Below are 26,376 nucleotides of genomic sequence, written 5' to 3' on the forward strand. Positions count from 1 at the left end.
AGATAATCCCAGGATTTGGACACCTAACTGCTCTTTGTGCCTTTAAAAGTTTCCTCATTTGAGAACTTAAAGAGAGACAAGGACTGGAAGTCCACATGCAGTATATCTATACCTGAAGGTGAAACAGAATAGAAACTCTCTCTAACAAGACCCTCCAAAGGCACAAATAGAACTGGGCCCTACATAGAGCCCTCAGCAGGGGAAGCGGAAGGTGTTCAGTTGTCAAATAAAAGTATTAAAAAAATTAGCAGATGCAAACAACAAATGAAGCCTGGAGGCAAAGTGGAGAGGAGCTCTGCAACAGTGTGAATAAACTGGGCACAGCTAGATAAACATGGTGGGACAAGGAGTGTCTGCTCAGCCTCCCCTTGGTGGAGTCCTAGAAGTGAGTAAGGAGTATATGCAAATATACTCACCGGGCTTCTGTGGATATGGTCTCCCCCACATACCAGTCCTGTGGAGGCTACCACTGGCTTTCTAATAACTCTGCAATAGCTGCATCTTGGGGCTGAGCGGCTCAGTCAGAAAAATGTGTTCGATGGGGAGGGAGGTGGAGGATTCATTGCAGGAAGCTGTGTTAACTCCAATCCTCAGACTACCTGTAGATAGGGGGTTGTTTTCAGCTGTAGTGGGTGCTTCATGGTTGAGCTATCAGCCAGCTGTGGTGCTGGGGAATGTTTGACTCCTTAGTCTCTTCTCTGCTATCTCTCAGCCAGGGTAGCGTATAGGGATGTCTGAGGAGGTACTCTTTAAGTTATGCTCAGTCCTCTTGAACAACATTCAATAGCAAACCAATGGGAACAGGAAGTGGAAGGAGAAAGCTTTTTGTAATTAGACAGATAGGAGTTTTAATTTTCTATTGGGATTTTTAGTAACAAAAGTTAGGAAAAAATTAACCTATAAAAATAACAAGCCCTGGCATGATCCCATTAGCTGTAGAAGTCAATACATATATATTGTAAAAGGTGTATTTTACAAACTGTAACAGGACAAAACCAGTGTTGGGTTTGGTTTGGCCTTGGGTTCCATGGTATTGGAACCTCTACAATGGTTCCATTTTTGGCCCAGCTCTATAATTAACGTATTTTAAAGAGAGTGAAAATGACTATTACCATTGGGCCTTAAACACTAACTGAATCTTCTGAAAACTAGGCTGTAACATGTAGCTGGTCAAGTGATATAGTAACAGCACTGCAGACCAAAGAGCAGAGAAGACAGGTGTCTGTTTTTCCCCAGTTCAGTGAAGCTTGGGTACAGTCACTCAATAGGAGTTGCTAAACAGGAGTATCTCTTAGCTGGTGTCTGGGGGAAGGGATTGGCATCATCTCCAGGGTTTGTCAGTCATACCAGATCATCCAAAAGAAGGGACCAGAGTCATCACTACTTGAAGTAGGGGAGAAGTTTTCAAGGGAATTTGCAAGACATCTTTCAGGCCAGGCTTGATCAGACTGGATACACGGAAATAACAAACAAAAATAGAAAAGTATACATTGAATAGAAAAACTTGCACCCTTTCTAATTGAAATATGGAAGGTATTTTTTGATTTTCATGTTTTGTCTATGTGAATCATGGCCCTTTTTGAGAGATTCCCCTTTTCTTATGTACTCTTGAAAAATGAAAAGAAATGCTGTATGACACAGCTGGGGGAAGCAGCCGCAGAGAAACAAAAGAGGACTCAAGCATCATTGGAGACATAATCTGAGGGAAGTGACCAGGCAGTTTGTGTTAGTTATTCCTGCTGTCTGAACAAAAAGGAAGGTTCTGTTGTGGTTTTGATAGCCTAATATGGGTAGAGTAGTTCCACTGAAAGGCCTATATGAAAGGTGAAATGTAGGTTACAGGCTACACAACGGCTGAAAATTGCAGTATTTTTTACTACTGCCTTACATAGCTACAGAAAAATCTCCTTAATCAGAGTTTTTACAGTGAGTTGAAACAGAAATTCCAAAGCAGAATTAAAAATAAAAGTACTTGGAACTTTCAAAAGCTTCACTGAAACATCTGTGGAATACCTGGTGCTGTTATTTTAACGATACTTCCAATAAGATATCAGCCATGACACAATCAAGCCAGAAACGTCAGATCTTGAGTCGCAGACTCTCACCGCTGTAAGAGTATGAAGGTTTTCCTCATGTACTACCACAAGCCCAGAAGTCTGGAGAACCAAAAAAATCAGGATAAAACAAACAAGAGCAATGGAAGCCTCCTGTTCCCTGTATCTCTGACTGCAGCTTTGATCTTGTCTTGATGTATACCATCGGCTGACAATATGGCTACTCCTTTGCTCATTGTTTCACAAAGGAATAATTACTGTATTAGTGACCTGTTCATGTTTCACACTGGATCAGCAGGAGAGTGAATTTGTGTGTGTGGGGGGGGGGTGGAGGGTGAGAAAACCTGGATTTGTGCTGGAAATGGCCCAACTTGATGATCACTTTAGATAAGCTATTACCAGCAGGACAGTGGGGTGGGAGGAGGTATTGTTTCATATTCTCTGTGTGTATATAAAGTCTGCTGCAGTTTCCACGGTATGCATCCGATGAAGTGAGCTGTAGCTCACGAAAGCTCATGCTCAAATAAATTGGTTAGTCTCTAAGGTGCCACAAGTACTCCTTTTCTTTTTGCGAATACAGACTAACACGGCTGTTACTCTGAAACACTGGATCGACTGGAGATTATTTTCTGTTTCACTGTACAAAGATTAAGAACACTCTTCTCTGACAGACTCCTGCTTTCTTTGTTGGAAACGCAAAACTCCTAGCAGTTTCAAGAACGGAAAAAGGAACAAAAATTTGCAAAATGACTACCAGTTTCACTGACAAAGGTGCTACTTCTCCTATTGCCACGTTTAGTGATATTAATTCAAACCCACTGAGATGCTGAATTTGCTTCTCAAGAGGCACTTAGCATCTCACCAGATGAAGCCCTTACATCTGATACCGCCTCTTGAAATCAGTGGGATTGCACAAGGTGTATATCAGTGCCAAACTCAGCTCCTTTTGATCAGCTTTAGAAAATGGATCTCTTGGTAATAAATCTGTTGGAACGGGAAACATTACTGATCACAGCTGTTCTTCTTGGTTAACCCTTGACTCCTGTGATGCTCCAAAAATCTTTCACAATAGAACCTTTCCGCTATTAAAGCTGTGAAAATGGTGTTTCTTCACACCATTTTCCCCTAGGCAAAACAATAAAGAGCCACTGGGTTTTTAAATCTCCTGTTAAATTCAAAAGACAGCTTTTACATCTTGAGTAACATTAATACATTTATTTAATTATAATTTATTTTTCATTCTTAAAAAGGACAAAGCATGGTTCTGCTCTACTAAATTAAAAAATATAAGATAAAGAGTAACTAAAACAAATTCAAAATTCATCAGTATTAAGTAATATTAATATCAAGTTTCCTGAAGTATAAAGAAACAACAAATGTGTCTATCTAAACTTTAATTATGAACCTTGCGTTTTAAAGCAGATGATACATTAGTTAGTTTGGTTGACAACAGTTTGAAACGGAAGGTCCCCGTTTACACAGTTGTGTAAAACAATAAAAATCTGGAATTACCAGATCAGTATGAGATGTTGTAATCTAGCTCATCTGTGTTACAGATTAAAAAAAAAGCGGTTTTACCTTCCAGATCATTTTCATCCAAAAATTAAACAGTTTTGCTCCTTATATCATATATTAGAAAAGCAAAAGGCAATCATGCATTTGGCAAAAGATTTAGTTGTGGTTGTACATTATATAAAAATGAGTGATACTGCATAAAAACCAAAACAAAATAAAACAATCTTTTGTACAGAAGGCTTACAGAGTTTTAGTTTCTGTTACACATGAAAACAGCTCATTTTTCTTTCAAATAACTATATAGTTTATGAAATTCAGGAGTGCTCTTATAACTTTTGACATTCCTCTGTAGGGAAGTTATCACTTTCACCTATTTAAAAAAGTTTAATCTTGGAACAAAATTAAAATTAAACTAAAACAGTATTATTGATATTTTTAATGAAGACTCTAAATGTTTACAGGTAAATATATAGTACAAAATCATACAAATTAAAGAAAGGGGTGTAAAGTAATAATAGGCCTATTCTTGCTTCATGTAAATAGTATTATTATGGACCTCTACAGCATCAGTTCTAAAAAGATAAACTCGATCTCTAAATAGCTAGCAAGGTTGTGCTAATAAAATATGATTCAAAGCTTATAATTCTTGAAGCATCAGACATTGCACTATTACTTGAGCCAGCTGATTCAATATCACCGTGTTTCTTCAACATTCACACTCAGACTAAGTTCTCAGCACACGATGGAAAAAGAAAGAAATATGCACTTCTTTAACAACTTTTAAAAAACCACTGAAACAGTGTAGACACAGTCAGAACAAAAACATTCTCTATCTCCTATTGGACTTCCATTTTTACAAAAGCCATAGTTGACATTTAGGATCAGACCAGCTGGGATCTGCCTTTCATTTAACATCTTCATATCTTTCAGTATTGTATCAGACAGAGAAATAGTCTAAGAACTTTTAAACTCTTATTTACAGCACTAGGAACAGTAGAATAATATCAAGTTATTGAAAAAAAAGCATATTCTTCCAACTGCAGGGCTTCACTAAAGAAAGGTAAAAACTTGAATCTGTAGCATAAAAAAGTAATCAGAATAATTTTTTGTTACTGTGCTACTTTGTTTTGCCATTTTACCTTATATAGTTTAGCTTATTATTATAAATGTGTCCAGTTTTAAAACACAACTTAAACATTGTATCGTTTGATGTTCCAGTGGCTGATCCTATACTGGACTCCATTTTCGAACTTTTAACATGCTGTTCCAATATCTTGAGGGAGGACGGGCAATTATGCTGCTTGTATGAAAGCCAGAATTTCACACTTAAAATCAGTGATGACTGAATTATTTAAACAATAATTCCTGAGCAGAGTAAAAGAAATGGTATCAAGCTGCATATGCTGCCACTGATGTTCTTTGTGTGATCAAACTGAAATAATCTATTACTAATTAAGAAAATCACAATTTGTTTGAAGAGCATTTTTTTTAAATGTTGCATTATAGGAAGTAAAGGGCTGGAAAATCCTTATAATTCAATGTTGCTGTTAATATTCAAAATTGAACTCCCCAAATGTATCTAAATTAAAAATTCCTTGTAATGGAACCTAGTTTCAAATGCTCTCAAAGTATATTCAATTGCTTCAAGTAAAAAAGCTCTAAAAATGAATTCAATGTTTTTGCTTTGACTGTATCCCTAAAAATGTGAAATCTCATAAATGATGATAGGGATATTCAAAAATATGCAGTGCACAAAACATATAGGATAGTACAGACAGACGTAATTACTCTTACATTTACCACACACAATCAACATTTCAATCTCTATTATATTTCACAATTTGTTATTCAAGTTAAAGCACCTATGTATGGTGATTTTACTTTCACTGTACAGCCTATGTTATTGGATTTTAACACTGTAACTTGCCCCATTGGACCAAATCATGCAACTGTCACAAATCAGCATAAGTGTTTTATAAGGCATATCGGAACAAGTTAAAAATAATTTCTTATCCTTTCAAAAGTTGATTCGCTTGATGGAGGAGTTCCTGGATGCCTCAGTCCTCTTAGAGTTCACCGTAAATCAGTAGGGTAATTTTTTAAAGTGTAATTTATTTGGCTTAAGATGGTGCCACAGGAGTCAAAAAGAATAGTCATCCTCACAGGTTTGAAGGGTGTCCTTTACACTGGACAGAGGACAAAATAAATCCGGAGACATTCAGAATTCCAAGTAGGCAAGGACACCAATGGCAGGCAGCAATAAACCAAGAAGACCAGGTGATACTCCAGCAGCACCTACAAATAAAAGAGATATTGCAATTTTGTTTTTATGTGAATGATCACCACAAATTTAGATGCAGGCAATTATTTAAGGTGAGAGATCTTGAAAATCAGCTGGTACATCACAAAGCAACTTCTACCTGTATGGATAATTGAAAATGGATAAAAGTCACCACAATATTACTAAGGACTCAGTCTTTCATTCTGTGTGAGCTGTTTATTCAGCATGTTTATATAATCAGTGAAGCCATTAAGATCACATCGGTGTATTTTGGTTTGGATGGTCCAGCAAGCCAGGAGGCTATACCAGGAGGCAAAAGGTCAAAATAAATATTTAAACACGTGAAAACAAAATGAGCAGACACTCTGAAATGTGATGAAGCAAAGAGATACCTCCAGAAATGTTAATGTTGTTATGATCAGTAATAACCTGAGAGCTGTCACAGAGCCTGGGTCATTTGTTTACCTGCTGGATTATGAAGTCCAGATGGCTAATCTCTAACAGTACAGCATTTGTGTGTATATTTCTGTTAAAAATCACATGGTCTCTTTTAAATAAATATTTTAGGACAAAAATATTCAGTGACGGTTTACAATCTTTGTGTGATTTTGCTTTGAAATACCAAGCATAAAAATGATACTATGTGCAATGACTTTTGTTGTCTCAGTCCAGCTTCCTGTAAAAAAACATCTACTTTATAAAGCCACAAATGACTCTATCTGGCAACCTTGCAGTCAATCTGGGGAGGAATGAATGGTGATGAAGAACGAGCTGTCCTCTCATCTCTCGAGATGGTTCCTGTAGATCAGGATTGAGGTAGATTAGTTGGGCAGTGTGGAAGAAGGTTGCATTGCTGTCGGTGGGTGGTGTACTTCGGCTACGGATAGAAGACTTCAAGGCGGATCCAGTGCTGTCAGTCCCTGTCTTTCTAGATTTTTATTCTGTGCTCATCTCCATTGTATTTTTAGCACCTAATCTAGTATCCCTCTCTATGCTTTCATTAAATTCTAAACAAACCTAAAAGGAGAAGTTACTCACCCCATGCAGTAACTAATTTTTTGAGATGTGTCCCCCTAAGAATGTTTCACTTCAGGTGCGCATGTGTTCCATGAGCCTTTGATTGGAGATTTTAGGTAGCAGTGCCCATTCGGCCCAACATACACTCTACTCTGCCTTGTGCTCTGCAACATGGCTATTTAGAGCTGCGTGGGTGACCCCACTCAGTTCCTTTCCTACTGGAATGCTCCACAGCAGAGGGGAAGGAGGACAGATAGTGGAGCACCCATACGGACACACATCTTGAAGAACTACAGTTATTGCACAGGGTGAGTCATGTCCCTATGAGTTCTCCTCTTCAGGTGACTACTGAACAGTACCCTCTAAGGAGGGGGGGAAGCGCTTCACAGTCAAGTCCAAAATTGAAGACAGTACAGTAGAGCCAAACATAGCATCAGAAGCTGAGTCATGAATTATTGTATAATGTTTAGAAAAGGTGAGTATGGAGGTCCCAGTTGTGGCTCTACATATTTCAGCAATGGGAACATTCTTAAGAAAGGCTACTGAAGTAGAAAGATCTCTTTGAATGGGTTAGTACTCTAGAATGAGGTTAGAGATCATGACACTCATAACAAAAGGTAATGCAGTCAGATGTCCATCTAGAGGGAATCTGCTTGGAAATTCAAGATCCCTTATATTCATCCACAATAGACACAAACAATCTGGGAGCTTTTCTAAATGGCTTAGTCCTGGTCAACTAAATGTCTAATGACCTTCTGACATCAAGGGTATGTAATAATGCATTCTCCTTATTCAGGTGTAGTTTAGGAGAGAAAACTGGAAGATGAATAGACTGATTAATGTGGAAATCGGAGGACAGCTTCCATAATAATTTGGGATGTGGTCGCAATGTGACCTATCCTTGAAAAATACTGTAAAGTGGGGATATACCATCAGAAGCCCTTATCTCCCCAATGTAGAGCAAAAATAATGGCTACGAGGAAGGCTGTTTTCATAGATAAGTCAAGAAGGGAACAGGTCACCAGTGGCTCAAAGGGAGGTCTCGCAAGGCATCTAAGCACCAACTTGGGGTCCCAAACCGGGATAGGACATGTGACTCATAGAAAAATATTCCCCAGGCCCTTGAGAAAAATCACTATCATCTGATGTGCGAACACCGAAAAACCCTCTACCAGGAAATTCAGGGCTGTAATGGCTGCCAAATGTACCCTAATGGAATTCAAAGACAACCCTGACTTTTTCAGGTCTAGGCTGTAATCTAGTATATTTTACAGTGATCAGGAGGCAGATGAAAGGTGTCTTAGGTCACACCAGTGATTGAATCTCATTCACTTTTGTAGCTAAGTATTATGGGGAGACTTCTTCCTACTATGTAAAAATACTCTTCTTATTTCCTCAGAACAGGCTGTTTCTAACCCCAGGAAACATCAGTCACCTGTGATTTGAGGCAAAGAACCCTGAGGATGGGATGAAAAATTTGACCAGCATCCTGAGAGAGAAGATGAGGGACTGCTTGGAGGGTAATTGGTTGACAAGCATCCAACTGGACAAGGTAAGAAACCACATCTGTCTTGGCCAAGTTAGAATCACCAGAATAACTCTGAACTTGTCTCCTTATCTTGATCACACTTTGGATGTTAGAGGAGTTGGAGGAAATGCATACAACAGACCCAACGTCCAACCAAGAAGAATGGCACCTCCCGCAAGGAGTGAAGGCCCAAACCACCTGTCAAGCAGAACTCGGAGTACTTACTCCCCCTTGATGGTTGATATAAAACATGCATGACATATTGTCTGTCATGATCTTCACATATTTTCCCCTGATCAATGGCATAAAATGAAGACTGTCATTGCTAACCACTCTGAGTTCCAGAAAGGTGATGTGCAGAATGCTCTCATGAGATGACCACCTGCCTTGAGCAGTATATCAAGATGTGCTCACCATCCCAACAGAGATGCCTCTGTTGTTATCATCAGCATTAGGAATGGCTGAGTGAAGGAGATTTCTGCGCAAATGCTGTGAGGTTCTTTCCAGTAGGAACACTAGGAACTGAGAGTAGTTTGTACAAGCTGTGTTTGCTTGACAGTTCAACAGTTCTGCAGCACATTTGCAAATATGTATGGTTTTATCACAAAAGTTCCAGTTGCCATACACCCCAACAACTGAAGACAGTTTTAAACCAACGTCTGAGGGCCGATTTGGACTATAAAGACTAAATTCAATAGAGTTGTAAACCTCTGTGTTGAGAGGAAGGCTTTGGTGGCTACCGCATTGAGGCAGGTTCTTATGAACGCCAAGCTGTGGACGGGGGCGAAGGTGGACTTCTGAATGTTTAACTGCATCTCAGGCTGAAAAACAGTTCTGTATCCTTCTGAGTGGCCACGTAGGTCTCACTGTAGGAGCAAACCTTTAGCAGCCGATCATCAAGGTATGGAAATACTGGGATTCCTTCTCTGTGAAGGTAAGCCACTACCACTGACAGAACTTCAAAAACACGCTGGGAGCAGAAGAGAGTCCGAAGGGAAGCACTCTGAATTGAAAGTGGTTTTGACCTAGAGTGAAACGTAGGGACCTTCTGTGGGAGAGGTGGGTCACTATATGGAGATATGCATCTTGCAGGTTGAGGGACGAGAACCAATCCCTTAGATCAAATGATGGTATTATTGCTGCAAGTGTCACCATTTTGAACTTCTGTATCTTCACAAACCAGTTCAGGAGCCTTAGATGTAGAATGGGTCTCCACCCACTGTTCTTTTTTAGAACCACGAAGTACCTGGAATAAATCTCCATCCCAACTGATTCTATACTGCTAAGGTTCAGAAGGGACTCTATTTCCTGCTTTAGAAGGCATTTATAAAAGGAGTTCCTGAAGAGGGAAAGGGAAGGGGGGTTGGATGGAGGGAGGAAAGTGAAGTGGATGGAGTATCCTGCTGATACGATCTCCAAAACCCTATGTCCATAGTGATATGCTCCCAAGCCTGTCAGAAGTGAGAAATGTCTTCCTTGCTGTGGGGACTGGCTGTGAACCATTGCAGCTGGAAAGGAAAAAGTGGGGAGGGTAACTCAAACACTCAATAACCCCAACAAAATTGGTGTTTTGGCAATGAGGGTTTCAAGGCTGATGTCTGTGTATCAGATGGTCTCTTTATCTGGAACCTCTGCCTCTTTTGTTGGGGTTCATAAGGTCTCTGGGAGCTAAAGAATTGAGCAGAACAAGATCTTTGTGCTGTCTGGGACTTACTAGATTTCCTTTTATGTGCAGGCATGTAAATTCCAGAGACCGCAAAGTGGCCCTGGATTCTTTTAATATATAGAGAGACTTGTCTGTATTTTCTGCAAACAATTTTAAACCATCAAAGGGAAGGTCATCAACTGTATTTTGAACCTCCCTCAGAAATCCTGACAGCTGAAGCCAGGAGGCCCTTCTCATGACTACAGCCATAGAAACAGAGCAAAAGCAGCTGTGTCAGTGGCATCCAGAGAGGACTGCAGAGATGTTCTGCTGTGGAGCTGACTCTCTGTCATGATTGCCTGGAATTGGTCCTCTGCTCCGGTGGCAGATGCTCAATAAACAAATTGAACTTTGTGATTATATTTCACCATCAATGCCTACTAGTCAGAGATCCTAAACTGCAGCATCGCACACAAATGCAATTTGCAAACAAATAAATCGAGACACTTCTGATCTTTAACATATAGCATTGATTTAGAATGGTGCTGCCTTACATATTCATTTACAGCCTTAATATCTAGGGTGTTGGGCGAGTGATCAGAAAACAGAAACTCCAAATCTTTAGATGGAACATACTATTTATTATCAGCCCTTTTACAGGTGGATGGTATTGTTGCTGGGGTATGCCAGATTACTTTTGCAGGGTTCAACAGCAGCTCATTAATAGGTAGTGCAATTTGGAAAGATGATGTTATATGCAGAATATCAAGCATTTTATGTTGTAACTCCTTAACCTCCTCAAGTGGAATTTGTAAGGAGTCTGCTATCCTTTTAATGAGGTCCTGAAACCGTTTGAAGTTGTCCGCCCGGGATGGTGGGGGGAGGGATAGCTCAGTGGTTTGAGCATTGGCCTGCTAAACCCAGGGTTGCGAGTTCAATCCTTGAGGGGGCCATTTAGGGATCTGGGGCAAAAATTGGGGATTGGTCCTGCTTTGAGCAGGGGGTTGGACTAGATGACCTCCTGAGGTCCCTTCCAACCTTGATATTCTATGATTCTATGATCTTCATCTAGGGATGAAGAAGAGATGTTGTTTAGTGTTACGACCTCTTTGTCTACTCTTGCCTTGTGTTTTCAAAGGTCTCTTCTTTTGGATCAGGCCTTTTTGAGAGAGAGAGAGAGAGAGAGAGAGAGAGAGAGCGAGAGCGCTAAGGGTCCTAGAGACTTGTTGATAGTATGCCACCCATGGACCCCAGTACTTCCAATTAGAGGGACCATATGGTATAGGTGATGGCACCCAAGAGTGCTCATACCACTGGGATGGAGCTTGAGAGTGTCTTTCAGAAATATGTTCTGTCTCCCTCTGATAGGGAGGAGAGGAGTCCTGAACTGAAATTTGTGAGACCAATGAAAAATCACCATCATCATTGTCATTTTCAACATCACTTTGTAGAGGTGGAGCATCAGGAGAAAAAGATGGTGGCTCTGTCAGTATCAGGTGAAAGTCCGGAGACCAAGAGGTTTTCGGTACCAAGAATGGATCGGTACCAAGCAAAGGGGAGTCAGGCATCTCTGTTATTGCAAGGTCTCATGAAAATGTAAACTTCTGAGGTACCAACATGGTGGTCGATACTGAGGTGGCAGCCTGACAAGAGCCTGACAAAAGCCTGTGGCAGATGGAGCAGGCAGTACTGTAGGCTTTATGCGCCCTGGGGAGAATCTACTAGCTGTTAGCTTGGTCTTCTGCAGTACCTAAATGTTAGGTACCAAGTGCCTGGCTGATTCTACTGGTACCAGCTTAGAAGAGGTAGTCATAGAATCATAGAATATCAGGGTTGGAAGGGACCTCAGGAGGTCATCTAGTCCAACCCCCTGCTCAAAGCAGGACCAATCCCCAATTAAATCATCCCAGCCAGGGCTTTGTCAAGCCTGACCTTAAGAACTTCTAAGGAAGGAGATTCTACCACCTCCCTAGGTAACGCATTCCAGTGTTTCACCAACCTCCTAGTGAAAAAGTTTTTCCTAATATCCAACCTAAAGCTCCCCCACTGCAACTTGAGACCATTACTCCTTGTCCTGTCCTCTTCTACCACTGAGAATAGTCTAGAACCATCCTTTCTGGAACCACCTCTCAGGTAGTTGAAAGCAGCTATCAAATCCCCCCCTTTTCTTCTCTTCTGCAGACTAAATAATCCCAGTTCCCTCAGCCTCTCCTCATAAGTCATGTGTTCGAGGTCCCTAATCATTTTTGTTGCCCTTCGCTGGACTCTCTCCAATTTATCTACATCCTTCTTGTAGTGTGGGGCCCAAAACTGGACACAGTACTCCAGATGAGGCCTCACCAATGTCGAATAGAGGGGAACGATCACGTCCCTCGATCTGCTCGCTATGGCCCTACCTATACATCCCAAAATGCCATTGGCCTTCTTTGCAACAAGGGCACACTGCTGACTCATATCCAGCTTCTCGTCCACTGTCACCCCTAGGTCCTTTTCCGCAGAACTGTTGCCTAGCCATTCGGTCCCTAGTCTGTAACTGTGCATTGGGTTCTTCTGTCCTAAGTGCAGGACCCTGCACTTATCCTTATTGAACCTCATCAGATTTCTTTTGGCCCAATCCTCCAATTTGTCTAGGTCCCTCTATATCCTATCCCTGCCCTCCAGCGTATCTACCACTCCTCCTAGTTTAGTATCACCCGCAAATTTGCTGAGTGTGGAATCCACACCATCCTCCAGATCATTTATGAAGATATTGAACAAAACCGGCCCCAGGACTGACCCCTGGGGCACTCCACTTGACACCGGCTGCCAACTAGACATGGAGCCATTGATCACTTCCCGTTGAGCCCGACAATCTAGCCAACATTCTACCCACCTTATAGTGCATTCATCCAGCCCATACTTCTTTAACTTGCTGACAAGAATACTGTGGGAGACCGTGTCAAAAGCTTTGCTAAAGTCAAGAAACAATACATCCACTGCTTTCCCTTCATCCACAGAACCAGTAATCTCATCATAGAAGACGATTAGATTAGTCAGGCATGACCTTCCCTTGGTGAATCCATGCTGACTGTTCCTGATCACTTTCCTCTCATGTAAGTGCTTCAGGATTGATTCCTTGAGAACCTGCTCCATGATTTTTCCGGGGACTGAGGTGAGGCTGACTGGCCTGTAGTTCCCAGGATCCTCCTTCTTCCCCTTTTTAAAGATTGGCACTACATTAGCCTTTTTCCAGTCATCTGGGACTTCCCCCGTTCGCCACGAGTTTTCAAAGATAATGGCCAATGGCTCTGCAATCACAGCTGCCAATTCCTTTAGCACTCTCGGATGCAACTCGTCCGGCCCCATGGACTTATGCATGTCCAGCTTTTCTAAATAGCCCCTAACCACCTCTTTCTCCACAGAAGGCTGGCCATCTACTCCCCATGTTGTGTTGCCCAGCGCAGCAGTCTGGGAGCTATCCTTGTTAGTGAAGACAGAGGCAAAAAAAGCATTGAGCACATTAGCTTTTTCCACATCCTCTGTCACTAAGTTGCCTCCCTCATTCAGTAAGGGGCCCACCCTTTCCTTGGCTTTCTTCTTGTTGCCAACATACCTGAAGAAACCCTTCTTGTTACTCTTGACATCTCTTGCTAGCTGCAGCTCCAGGTGCAATTTGGCCCTCCTGATTTCATTCCTACATGCCCGAGCAATATTTTTATACTCTTCCGTGGTCATATGTCCAACCTTCCACTTCTTGTAAGCTTCTTTTTTATGTTTAAGATCCGTTAGGATTTCACCGTTAAGCCAAGCTGGTCGCCTGCCATATTTACTATTCTTTCGACTCATTGGGATGGTTTGTCCCTGTAACCTCAACAGGGATTCCTTGAAATACAGCCAGCTCTCCTGGACTCCTTTCCCCTTCATGTTAGTCCCCCAGGGGATCCTACCCATCCATTCCCTGAGGGAGTCGAAGTCTGCTTTCCTGAAGTCCAGGGTCCGTATCCTGCTGCTTACCTTTCTTCCCTGTGTCAGGATCCTGAACTCAACCAACTCATGGTCACTGCCTCCCAGATTCCTGTCCACTTTTGCTTCCCCCACTAATTCTTCCCTGTTTGTGAGCAGCAGGTCAAGTAAAGCTCCCCCCCTAGTTGGCTCATCTAGCACTTGCACCAGGAAATTGTCCCCTACGCTTTCCAAAATCTTCCTGGATTGTCTATGCACCGCTGTATTGCTCTCCCAGCAAATATCAGGAAAATTAAAGTCACCCATGAGAACCAGGGCGTGTGATCTAGTAGCTTCTGCGAGTTGCTGGAAGAAAGCCTCATCCACCTCATCCCCCTGGTCCGGTGGTCTATAGCAGACTCCCACCACTACATCCCTCTTGTTGCTCACACTTCTAAACTTAATCCAGAGACACTCAGGTTTTTCTGCAGTTTCGTACCGGAGCTCTGAGCAGTCATACTGCTCCCTTACATACGGTGCTACTCCCCCACCTTTTCTGCCCTGCCTGTCCTTCCTGAACAGTTTATAACCATCCATGACAGTACTCCAGTCATGTGAGTTATCCCACCAAGTCTCTGTTATTCCAATCACGTCATAATTCCTTGACATCACCAGGACCTCCAGTTCTCCCTGCTTGTTTCCAAGGCTTTGTGCATTCGTATATAAGCACTTGAGATAACCTGATGATTGCCCCTCATTCTCAGTATGAGGCAGGAGCCCTCCCCTCACAGACGTTCCTGCCTGTGCTTCCTCCCGGTATCCCGCTTTCCCACTTACCTCTGGGCTTTGGTCTCCTTCCCCCGGTGAACCTAGTTTAAAGCCCTCCTCACTAGGTTAGCCAGCCTGCTCGCAAAGATGCTCTTCCCTCTCTTCGTAAGATGGAGCCCGTGTCTGCCCAGCACTCCTCCTTCATGGAACACCATCCCATGGTCAAAGAATCCAAAGCCTTCTCTCCGACACCACCTGCGTAGCCATTCGTTGACTTCCACAATTTGACGGTCCCTGCCCTGGCCTTTTCCTTCCACGGGGAGGATGGACGAGAACACCACTTGCGCCTCAAACTCCTTTATCCTTCTTCCCAGAGCCACGTAGTCCGCAGTGATCCGCTCAAGGTCATTCTTGGCAGTATCATTGGTGCCCACATGGAGAAGCAGGAAGTCCTCTTATCTTTGTTGATTCGATCCCCTGACAGTAATGAAGATCCTCCTGAGCCAGAACCCTTAGATTCTTTGGGTTTACTGATGCTCACAGTACCTGAGAAACCTGCAGTCTCAGGGGTACCAAGTTGGGGATCAGCAGGTGCTGAAGCCGTTGTCTCAATCAGTGACTGGGGTTTCTTTGAGATTCCCTATCTGGGGAACCTAAGCTCAATTTCCCAGAGTCTTTTTGAGGGAATTCAGGAGTCTTCCTCTTAGCAGTTGTAGAGGAGTATTGAGCTGAGTTGACAGTTGACTTGTTTGGAGACTTGTTTATGCGAGGGAGGGGAGAATCCCCTGGTCTAGATCAGAAGCCAGACAGCGGGAGCTTTCCATCATAAGGAGGCACGTCTTAATCTCCCAGTTCTTTCTGGATCTCAATTTTATGGCCAGGCAAAAATTATACTTTTGGGGGACAGGTGACTCCCTTGGGCAATGGACAGCCCAGGACTGCCAGTCGCTCACTGGGTAAACCTCCTGGCACAAAGCGAAATGTTTAAAACCAGAGAGCTGGGTATACCCTCCCAGCAATTTAACGTCCTTACAACAATTTTTTCAAACTACTACTAACTATAACCAACTACCGCTATTATAACTAGCTAAGCTAAATAAAACTATGAGAAAAACTGCAGATGAGGCAAGCTCAGCTTGGACACTGCTGAGGCTCTGTCTCATGCTGAGGCGGTTGAGAAGGAACTGAGGGTGGTTTGCCTTTGCAGGTCTATCTAGCTATAGTGCAGAGTATGAGGCAGAATAGAGCGCATGCGCAGGTCAAACTGGCAACGCTACTTAAAATCTCTGACTGAGGGCGCATGAGGCACATTTGTGTCTGAAGTGTAGCACCCACAGGACATTTTGCAAGGAAGAAAAATGATTTTGTAACACAATTCTGTTACAGCTGCTTTTGTTCACATTCTTTCCAATAAAGTTTCTTCTGAATAGCGTGACTACCGACCACAGGTGGAGTGAAATGGCTTGTAAAGTTCAGTCTCCTTAAACACAGAGTCCTTGAGGAGTTTCTGGGGTCTACTTGTTGGAAAGAACTTTCTTTGCCAAAAGGCTCATGTAGCTGTCTGAGGAAGAAATAAAGGAGCTGAAGGATGGGAAAAGGAAACCATAAATCATAAAGCAAAGATTCAGCAGGTAGCTCTGTTCCATATAGTAGCAGCAAAGAATATTAATGTCCAATATAAAGTGTTTTTTATACATAGATTTTACAACAAGAAGGGACCATTATGATCACCTAGTCTGACCTCTTATATAATACAGGCTGTAGGATTACACCAAGTGGATTCTGCATCAATCCCATAAATTTGTACTTAAGGATGTGGAAGACACAATCTTTAAGCCACAATATTCTAAATTTTCAGTAAGTAAAGAGGCTGAGCTTGCATTTCATGTGCACTCAAAATCTACCATTAACAAATGCTGTCTTGATCAGATGTCTGAAGTCAAGAGGCGTTTGTAGGTGAAACCAGGATTGGGATCAAGACAAGTTAAAATAAATGCCTGAAAGGTGAATTGAGACACTTATTACCTGCACTCTGGAAAAGTAAGGAAACCAGATGGAATGAAGCTGGATGGACTTGTGGCTAAGGCAGTAAGCTGGGACTAAGGCAATCAGAGTTCCATTGCTAGTCTATCAGACTCCCTACATGCCCTTGTACAGGTCATCTAATTGATCTTCACTTCAGTTCTCTAACTGTAAAAGGGGGATCATGATATTTTCTAATCTAGAGAATATGTTCATTAGTATTTAGGAAATAGATATTATGATGATGAGCACAGGTGTTGACTTTGTCCTTTCCCGGGGGGGTGCTTGACCCACACTCCTCCTGGGACCCTTGCCCACTCCATCCCTTCTCCAAACCCCCACCTCTTCCCACCCCACCCTCTCCCCTGAGTGCACCCCATCCTCACTCCTCCCCCCCAGCACCTCCTGCACACCGCTAAACAGCTGATTACAGTGAGTGGGAGGTGCTGGGAGAGAAGTGGAGGTGCTGACCAGCTAGGCTGACAGAGGGTGGAAGGTGCTGGGGTAGGTTGGGGGAGGAGCTGATGGGGGGCTGCCAGTGGGTGTCGAGCACCCACTTTTTTTGCCTGTAAGTGCTCCAGCTCTGGAGCTCCCATGGAGTCAGCGCCTATGATGATGAGCATCATAGGAAGGCCTGTAAAATCAAAATAACTCTCTCTGTAAGATACTATAAGTAAATGAGGGTCAAAACCCCCCGAAGTTCAACATGTCTATTAAGTGTGGGGGTGAGCACTGTATTCCAGTTGAATACAATTCCAACTGAATTGTTCTTGCAAATTTAAAATCCATTTTGTGTGGATATTCCCAAATACAACTAAAATTATTTTTCTGTAGCCCACATTTATTATTACTGTTTGTTTGCTAAGGTCCATCACTCTAACATATGTGGAAAGTGATTACAAAAAGTTGCTTATATGTGTCCAAATGATAAATAATCCCAGTGAGGTGCAAACTGATCAGGGTTATTCCCATAATGCAAATCATTTCTGAATTGTACAAAGGCCAAAATGTGTGATGGTAACATTTGTTGTGATGCAAATACTAGAACCCCAAATTCCCTTCTTTTTAAATATTTATAAAAGCAACCTTCCTGCATTCATCTCATCCCTTTGTCTTTCAGTTGGTTGGATACCGAACTTTCTGTGGAAAGACAAGTTTGTAGTGTTTAGGAGCTGAGCTTATGAAGGAAGCACTGTTGGATCTCCTGCTATTCATCCTGAGTTTACCTGACAGCTGGTTTCATGGTGGTTGGATATGACCATATCAGAAAAAATAATCATAACTTCATTGAGTGGTCACACAAATTGTTGCTGAAATTCCTCCAAACACTTTTTGTAGTGATGCAAGTTTTTGATTACACAATATGTGCAGACTGAAGACTATATCAAAACTATTTTATCTCAAATATGCCTGTACTGTCTTTGTTTACTAAATAGCTTAATCTCTTTATACTCCTTGGCCTTAAAGTCAAAGCATCTTGCTCAGCTAACAAGCGTATAAATGATATTGGCTGTACAACCTGTACAGCCATCAGATCTGGGAACAGAAGCTACATCATGTGACTTAAGGTAAGTCTACACAGCAACTGGGAGGGGTAATTCCCAGCTCAGGAAGGCATATATGCATTAGCTCTGCTCCAGCTAAAATTATGAGCGTGGCCATGGTGGCATGGGCAGCAGCTTGGGTTAAGGCCCAAGTATGTACCCAGGAAGTGTCTAGCCAGAGCAGCTGCCCTGGCCGCACTGCTATTTTTAGGTGCTAGCTTGAGCAGAGCTAGTGCATGTTCATCTACTTACACTGTGAATTACATCTCCCAGCTGCTGTGTAGACATACCCTTAGGTGGACAGTCAAAATTAAGCAACAGAGCTCAATTTTTGATTGTTTACAAACAATGCAAGGAGTAAAACATTCCAAAAGGTGTTTGTTGAATGAATTTGAATGACTAACAAATTTGAGGAAATTGCTATTAGCATATGAATATTCTGCAAAGAAAAAAAGCAATCTGAAATAAATTATTCCCTGAGAAGTACTCTTTCAGCTCCACTGGGCAATACTCAACACAATTCACTCGGGATTAAATTTATCCAGTGCAGCAGGCTCAAAAATAGATTAGGCACCACTTCAGTGCTACCATGTAGGCTCTACGCAGTGAGGTTACTCTTATACCCAGACATGACACTAACAGCATATTGTGACGAAAGTTATCACATTAAGCAGACTTCTGTCTTTTTTTGTTGGACTACTGATGCTGATGACAGGAGGTACATGCTGGATTAGACTTCCAGGCAGGCCTGTGGGTGCAATCCTGTAGTCCTCACTCATATACAACATCCTTGAGATTAATGTAAGCTTTGCCTGAGTAAGGACTGCAGGTTTTACAGCTGTAGGCCAGTGCTGATGTAAATCTGACCTGTCAGTCTTAGCAACTATTTTAAAAGCATTGATACATATTTAATTCAGAACACTGCTCTATGCTGTGTAACTTGCCATAGCTGGCATGATTATTCAAAAAAATTATTTCCTCCTTGGAAAAATAAAATGGTTGATTTTACAGTTGAAAGATGTACATATGTAGAGTAAGAGGTTTTAAATAGTTGCTTATATATGCATTTGATTACCTTTGCCATATCGATACAAGGACATGCAAACTCGTCATATTATGGACAAACCAGGCAGTACCATGAGCACACATGCTACAGAGTGCTACTGCGGTGGTCAAATCTGAACCTCTAGCATCTGACCTAATTTAAAATATGAATGACTGTAGACATGTCTTTTTTAAAGTATTTGTGAATATGTGCAAACAAATGTATGAATTTATATAAAAGGGGGATTTTTGCACTCTCTGTAAGGCTGGCCATGTATGAGCTTGGTATTCCCTTTCTCTGACTTGGGACCCATTTAGAAATAACACAGATGATTTGTATTAACGTTATTTATAACTCCAAGTGAAGCCCTATTCCAGTACCATGCTATCTGTAACCCTATCCCATCAATTGCAAGTACATACAGCACTGAACACACAGAATGGCAAACTGCAGCCACAGAAGGAGAGGCCAAGCCGAGTCAGCACGCCAGTCATGAGGCCTAAAGACCACCAGTCTGAAATGAAAGTATCTTTCTGTTTGTGGGTTTGGCAACAAGATATCTAATTTACTGCAAATAAACAGTGTATGCCTGTGTGTGTTATATTCAATTTTCCTACTGGCCCTGAGTGTGAGTGTCCTCTCTATATATCTGGGAAGAATTACAGATTTGGCTGGATTATTATAAAAATGAAGCTCAGTTGTGGAAATCTTGAATTCTTTTAAACCTAGCACTAGCTTTTCTACAGTGGATAAGGAAATATCTAGAATGCACTTTAAATATCTACAGGATTTTGTTTCTATGATGCATGTACTGCACTTGGTTAATCTATTTTTTGCATTTTGCTTTAAAGAGATCTTAGGAGTCTGAAAGCCACAACCACACACTGTCAATACAGTTAAGCATTTTCCCTCAAAAAGTTATATATCCAAGTAAACGAAGGAAATAGTTTTGGAAACATTTTTCTCCAGTGGGAGTCGTGTGTTAGATGAATTCCAGGTAAAATCCCACCTATCTATGGTTTTATCCTCCTTACATCTTACATTCCCTGCTTCAGTATTGACCATCCACTTCAAGCAGAGAAAGACCAGAGAGAAGTCCTCCACACTTCTGGACTAAGGCTGGCTTTGTGAGGAGAGAATTAGCAGAAGATGACAAAGATGGCTTGTATATCAATTTTCCATTTTTCATACAACTAGCAACTACAGACATTCAATATTTTACCATTTAAATATAAAAATAACAAATCTAATGTGTATCAAAACATCTAAGACATCTATATATTACTCTACATTTTGTAACAATTATTTTCTTTAGACTTTGATTATTAAATTTGATATTGTTGCCCCTTCTTCTGATATCAGTGTCACCCTCTGTTGAGTGGTAGCTGATTTCTGGTGTCTTGTAGCTCTAGTGGAAGAGAAATCAATGACATGGAGTCTGGGTATGCTCTACGAGTAATCTGCTCTATTTTAACATATACACCAGTCCTGGAACAGAAATCTCGATCCACATACCAGTGCCCAAATCACAGGAAGTGTACTCTGTCCCACAAATTACCTCTACTATAGAGAATAAAGCAGAGAGCAAACTCTTTGCTACCTGCCACAGCTTCTCTCAAAGGAAAACTGTATAACAGAACTAATACTGCATTTCTTCAAAAAGTAAAAACTTGCTCACATTCTAAGAACTTGTAAGACTATGTGCAATACCACTAGTTGGTGACTATTACCACAACATTTTATAATTTTACAGCATTTTCCATTCATGAGTTTCCAAGTATTCTATGTACATTGAACATGGGATAGAAAAGCATTTTTATACTTATTTTACAGATGCGCAATCTAAGCCATAAAAAGGGTCAGTGATTTGCCCGCGTCACACTATTACTCAGTGCCTGAGTTGGAAAGAGATTCCACAAGTCCTAATTTCCTGTTCTTTTATAACCAACGAAGAAATATTAGGTCTGAAAGCGAACTGCAGGCTAATTTCTTACCAAATAGATGTTAAACTACCAATAAGTTAGTTACTGGTCTCCGATGTAAGTAATCCATATAGTAAAGTTCCTTTTCACAGAGGATTTTCTCTTTTCTAAGGCTTGGTCTACACTACAGAGCTGCCTTATGTCAATCTAACTATGTCAGTGTCTGTACTACAGCTTTGCTCCTACCAATATAAGTGCCCTACTCTACTGACATAATAACTCCACCTCCACAAGAGGCGTAGGGCTTATGTCAGTGTAGTTAGGGCAACACAGTGTCTGTGTTGACACTGCGTTCCTTACATCGGCTGTAAACTGTCATGTCAATTTCACAGCTTTAGAAAGCCAGATCTTCTGCCAGGCTGCCACCCACCTGCTGCCTCCTGGGACCCCCAGCTCCCTGCCAGGAGTATGGCAGCCAACTGGCCTCTGGATGTGGATCTCCCTGCCGGAAGCGAAGAGCCCCCGGCGGCTTCCCCTCTGTTCCCAGCTGGGAGTGGGGAGGCGAGAAGCCCATGGGGCAGCTGGGCTCCCAGTGTGGAGCTGCATGGAGCTGAGAGCCCTGGCTCTCAGCTACCCACCCTGCCCCTTTTCAGTTGGTGGAAGTGCTCCTGGTGAGGACATGCACCACCACCGGAAGGAGGGCAGTGTGGACATCTGCCACCGGCGTCATTACCGTGGTGGCTGTAAGTTGACCTAAGATTGACATGCCCTGAGTGGCAAAACATTTATCCTACCAATATATGTAAAACTCCAGCTAACACTGGGCTAATCATGAGCTGACCCTGTTGTGGCACAACTCTTTCTCTATTTTGGTACTTCGGAAAGACTTTTTCGAGAACACACATGTAATTATGTTTAACATGTACAGAATTACAGCAGTGTTCTTGGTTCCCAGGATATGAACATCTAAATGTATTAATTATATAATGACCATCCATTTGTAAAAATAGACCACAAGTTATCATCAAATGTTTAACATTTTATAGCGAGAGACAGAGACTCCTCTGTCTCATGATATCTCTCACATGATATTTCCTATGATTCATAAATAATGTAAAATTGCTAACAGAGCTAGATTTACTTACTATGACAGTAAAGACATTTTGTTTTCTTACACAACAGCTGTCATCCTATCTTAAACATTTTTGAAACAGTGGCAAAAAATTTATCCTACCAAAAAATCAGCATTTTAGTTTCTGTAATATCTACACAGCTGCATCTATGTCTAAGGCCTGGTCTACACTTAAAGTTTAGGTTGACATACCTATGTCACCCAGAGGTGTGACATATCCACACCTCTCAGTGCCTTAGCTCTGCCAACCTAACCCCCAGTGTTGACGCAGAATTCTTCCATCCATCTAGCTACCATCGCTTGGGGAGGTAGTGTTCCTATACCTTCTGTCAGTGCAGGCTGTGTCTATACTGGAGAATTATGCTGGCATAGCTACAGCACTGTAGCCAGTGTAGATGTGGTCTATCTCCTGACAACATACCTCCTTGGGAGGGTGTTTGCTTTGTGAACCAAGTCACACAAAACAGATCAGCGGGTTTATTGTTCTGTCATTTGATATATACCCGTGTAGACTGCTGAGTTCAGAATAGAAGCCCTGAAAGAGAGACCGTCTCTTGGGCTATGTCTATACTACAGGTTATGTTGGAATAACTTCTGTTGCTCAGGGGTGTGAATAAACCCCCCCTTGAGTGACATAAGTTACACCACCATAAGCGCTTGTGTGCACAGTGCTATGTTTCGTGGAGCTGGTTTTATTACGCCGATGGGAGAGCTCACTCCCATCAGCACAGAGCGTCTTCACCAGATGCACTGCAACAGCGTAGCTGCATCAGTACAGCTGTGCCACCGCAGCACTCTACATCTAGCAATGGCCTGGGAAAGGCTACCTGGAGAGGAAGGGGAAGCATAACTGCATGAGATGGGCAAATGTGATGCTGGTACTTACCTGAATGGACTGCCAGCAGCTCCTGCCCAGAGTCCAGACTACGTTTCTCTAAGCATTATACTCTGTAGTGCTTACTGAACGTGACCAAGGGTCATTGTGTATCTACATTATAGTCTCCACAGTTGGTATTACTGGTGGAGAATTATGGGCCCACATTATCCTAGCATATACAAGGCCAACATGGATATGACTGCTAGCCCCGCCACTGGAATGCTGAAAAACTTTTAAGATTAGGAAGTTCAGGTCTATTCCTCTCTGAGGCGTAACCATCTTTAAGGTTACGGGTGTGAGGTCTATTCAGTGCAAGGGCTTGAATACATTCCTTAAAACAATTTTTAGGCTCGCGGGGATGAGGGGTTACACTTACTCTGATCTCTGCTTGGGGATGGGGGAAGTATATACCTGTTCTTGCAGATAAAAAGGGAAAAACCCCACTGCCTCCTTCAGGGGAGGAGGTAAGCAAGTGAAGACAAATTTACAGGAACATGAATCTTCTGGGGATTAGGTTTGATTAGCTGTTGCTCATTTGATTATCAGCAGAGAGGAATATCCCAACAATGTGCACTGGTAACAATCACGTCATGCAAAATAACTTATCTTGAGATAGAAATCTTATCTCAAAAGAGGCTAAAATCCTTACAGAAGATGATCCCAGCTCATTAATGAGATAAGTTAACTTTAACTGGCAACTGCTTAGTCATTTTGTGAGATATTGGTGCTTCCAAAGCTGATAGCACCAGTATTTCTCCTGAAGTGCTGGGATACCTTTGAAATAATAAGATGCTAAAATAAGATGAAAAAGTTAAGTGGCTTTTTTTTGCATTATATTATCCCCTCAGACAGACATAGAATCATAGAATATCAGGTTTGGAAGGGACCTCAGGAGGTCATCTAGTCCAACCCCTGCTCAAAGCAGAACCAATCCCCAATTTTTGCCTCAGATCCCTAAATGCCTCCCTCAAGGATTGAACTCACAACCCTGGGTTTAGCAGGCCAATGCTCACACCACTGAGCTATCCTTCCCCACAAATGCCTGTGGAGGAACTCATCAGCAATTTCCCAAACCACATGCTGGGCACAGAACAAAAGAGAAGTGTTTAAACAGGGAAAGTTGCAAAAACACCTGGAGTAGAGGGCTGATTGTTGGAGTGGGTATTCTACGCTGGATGACAGAAAAGACATTTAAATAGTAAATTCTATCACCCTGAACAGTGTGCAGGCCTACAGAAGGCAGATCTGCATAAAGGCCTTGTCTACACTACTGCTTCCCCTACAGACAGCATCAGTGCTACAGGAATGGTGGGAGATTATCACACAAATGTCACTGTAGCCAAGGCCTTTATACTATTATCCCTACTTTCACAGTCATTAGTTACTACAACTGATATTCCGTAAAAAGACTGCTGCTTGAGAAATCATGCTTAGAGTGCTGAGGACAAACTTAGGAAACATGGTGGAGACATTTATGCCTAGTGGGTTTTAAAGATATCTGCAATGACATAAGACTGTAGCACAGTACTGTAGACTTCCATAGGTGTTATCATGAAGTGCATAGAACATAGTACAAAGAAAAAGGTTAATATATTTCAAAAAAGTCTCACAAGTCTCTAACTTAATAGGCACATTTTCTTCTACTGATTTCCACCCGCTTCCACCATGCATGCATACCCCCACCTTGTTTCCCAAACATAATCACAATACACTAAGCATGTTTGCTCAAGTAGCAGGGGTAGATGCGTCTATTAAAGGAATTTGTGCATCTTTGTGATGGGACCCCCCTACCCTGGGAGCATCCCCTTGCATCTGTGTGCAGTGTCGCCAGAATCCTTGGCTCCAGCACCTCTTGCTGGCCTTCTGCCTCTTATGGGGTTTTCTGTGGCTCAGTCCTCTGGCCAAGTCACATAAATTCAATCCCCTTCTGGGGTAAGTGAAAGGTCCAAATGAAAATCCAAACAAATCTGAATAATTCTCCTGCCCCTTTGGGCTACTGAAGTCTTCTGTTTCTACTTACAAATCCTACCTCAGGGCTCCCTCCCACAGCAACCTACTCTGTTCCCTGTGGGTCTCTTCTACCTGTTGTAGGCACTAACTTAGGCTTTCTCACAGGAACCTATTCTGGTTCTTTCTGTAGGCAAATTGTGCCTACTGTACAGTCTCTCCCTGGATACAGGGACCAGTTCTGCTCTTGCACCTTTCCTCAGTCTGCCTACCCCAGGATCCTCCCAGAGAGAGGGAACTCCCCACCTCTTGTCTCCTGGGTCTTCTCCCCTCTACTTAGCTCCCTCAGTTCTGTATGAGGCCAGCTCTGCCTCTTCTGGACAGGAGGCAATTAATCACTCCCCCCCACCCCCTCACAGGTGCAGAGCATGACTAATTGGGGTTCTTTCCTTTGCCTTGCAGGTGATGGGGGGTAAGCCGCATCACAATATTTGGGGCGTATACTAACCTTTTCTTCTGTACTGTTATACACATGACATGGATAGGGTCTATGGACGTGTGCAGTACTCTGGGTTACTATTTTGTGTCACTGTAGAGATGTTTCAGTTCTCTAATGGTGATTGACTGCATAGCAAAAATGCTTTTTGGAAAGTGCTGCACCTCCTCCATTCAGAGAGTCTCTGCCACTACCAGGAACCCCTATATCATCAACAGGCCAGAGGAATAGCTACCTGGCTTTGGGCCTCACATCGCTTCTGGAGCCAACTTAACAGGTTCGCGTGTGGTGCGGTTCACTATGACAAGACTGACCACACCTGGGGCACCCAGGACAGCCTTCTGTATATCTGTGATGTTGTGGAGGATGCTGCACACATCCTGGGTGATCGTTCTTTTTGTGTTGGGCTCCCCAGAGATCTTGCCAAGCTGAACACTACTGACTCAGAGGCCATTAACTGGCTTGAGACCAGTTAGCTCCTGCCCACCGCCCCCACAACCTTGCTCATACACCATCGCTATATATAAGATACAATGGTGCATGAGTGCATATTTGCTCATGTTTTGTATTGTGTTCCTATCTTCTATATAGCTGCAGAATACTATTAAACAAACTATTGAAACTATTAAACAAAAATAGAATATAAAAAAGTGTTTAGCAGC

General features: G+C 42.3%; 1 protein-coding gene across 3 annotated transcripts in view; it reads right to left on the reverse strand.

The window, feature by feature from the left end:
• Positions 1-3,332: 3,332 nt before the first annotated feature.
• CNTN1 (contactin 1) overlaps positions 3,333-26,376 on the reverse strand; it is a 438,772-nt gene continuing 415,728 nt past the window's right edge. For all 3 annotated transcript variants that reach the window (XM_084625045.1, XM_084625046.1, XM_084625047.1), the window contains one exon: positions 3,333-5,864. In XM_084625045.1, the coding sequence (XP_084481171.1) occupies positions 5,788-5,864 (77 nt within the window). In that variant the 3' untranslated portion in view covers positions 3,333-5,787. The remainder of the gene's footprint in view (positions 5,865-26,376) is intronic.

The sequence above is a fragment of the Lepidochelys olivacea genome (genome assembly GCF_965140295.1).
Source record: "Lepidochelys olivacea isolate rLepOli2 genome assembly, chromosome: 1".
Classification (NCBI taxonomy): domain Eukaryota; kingdom Metazoa; phylum Chordata; order Testudines; family Cheloniidae; genus Lepidochelys; species Lepidochelys olivacea.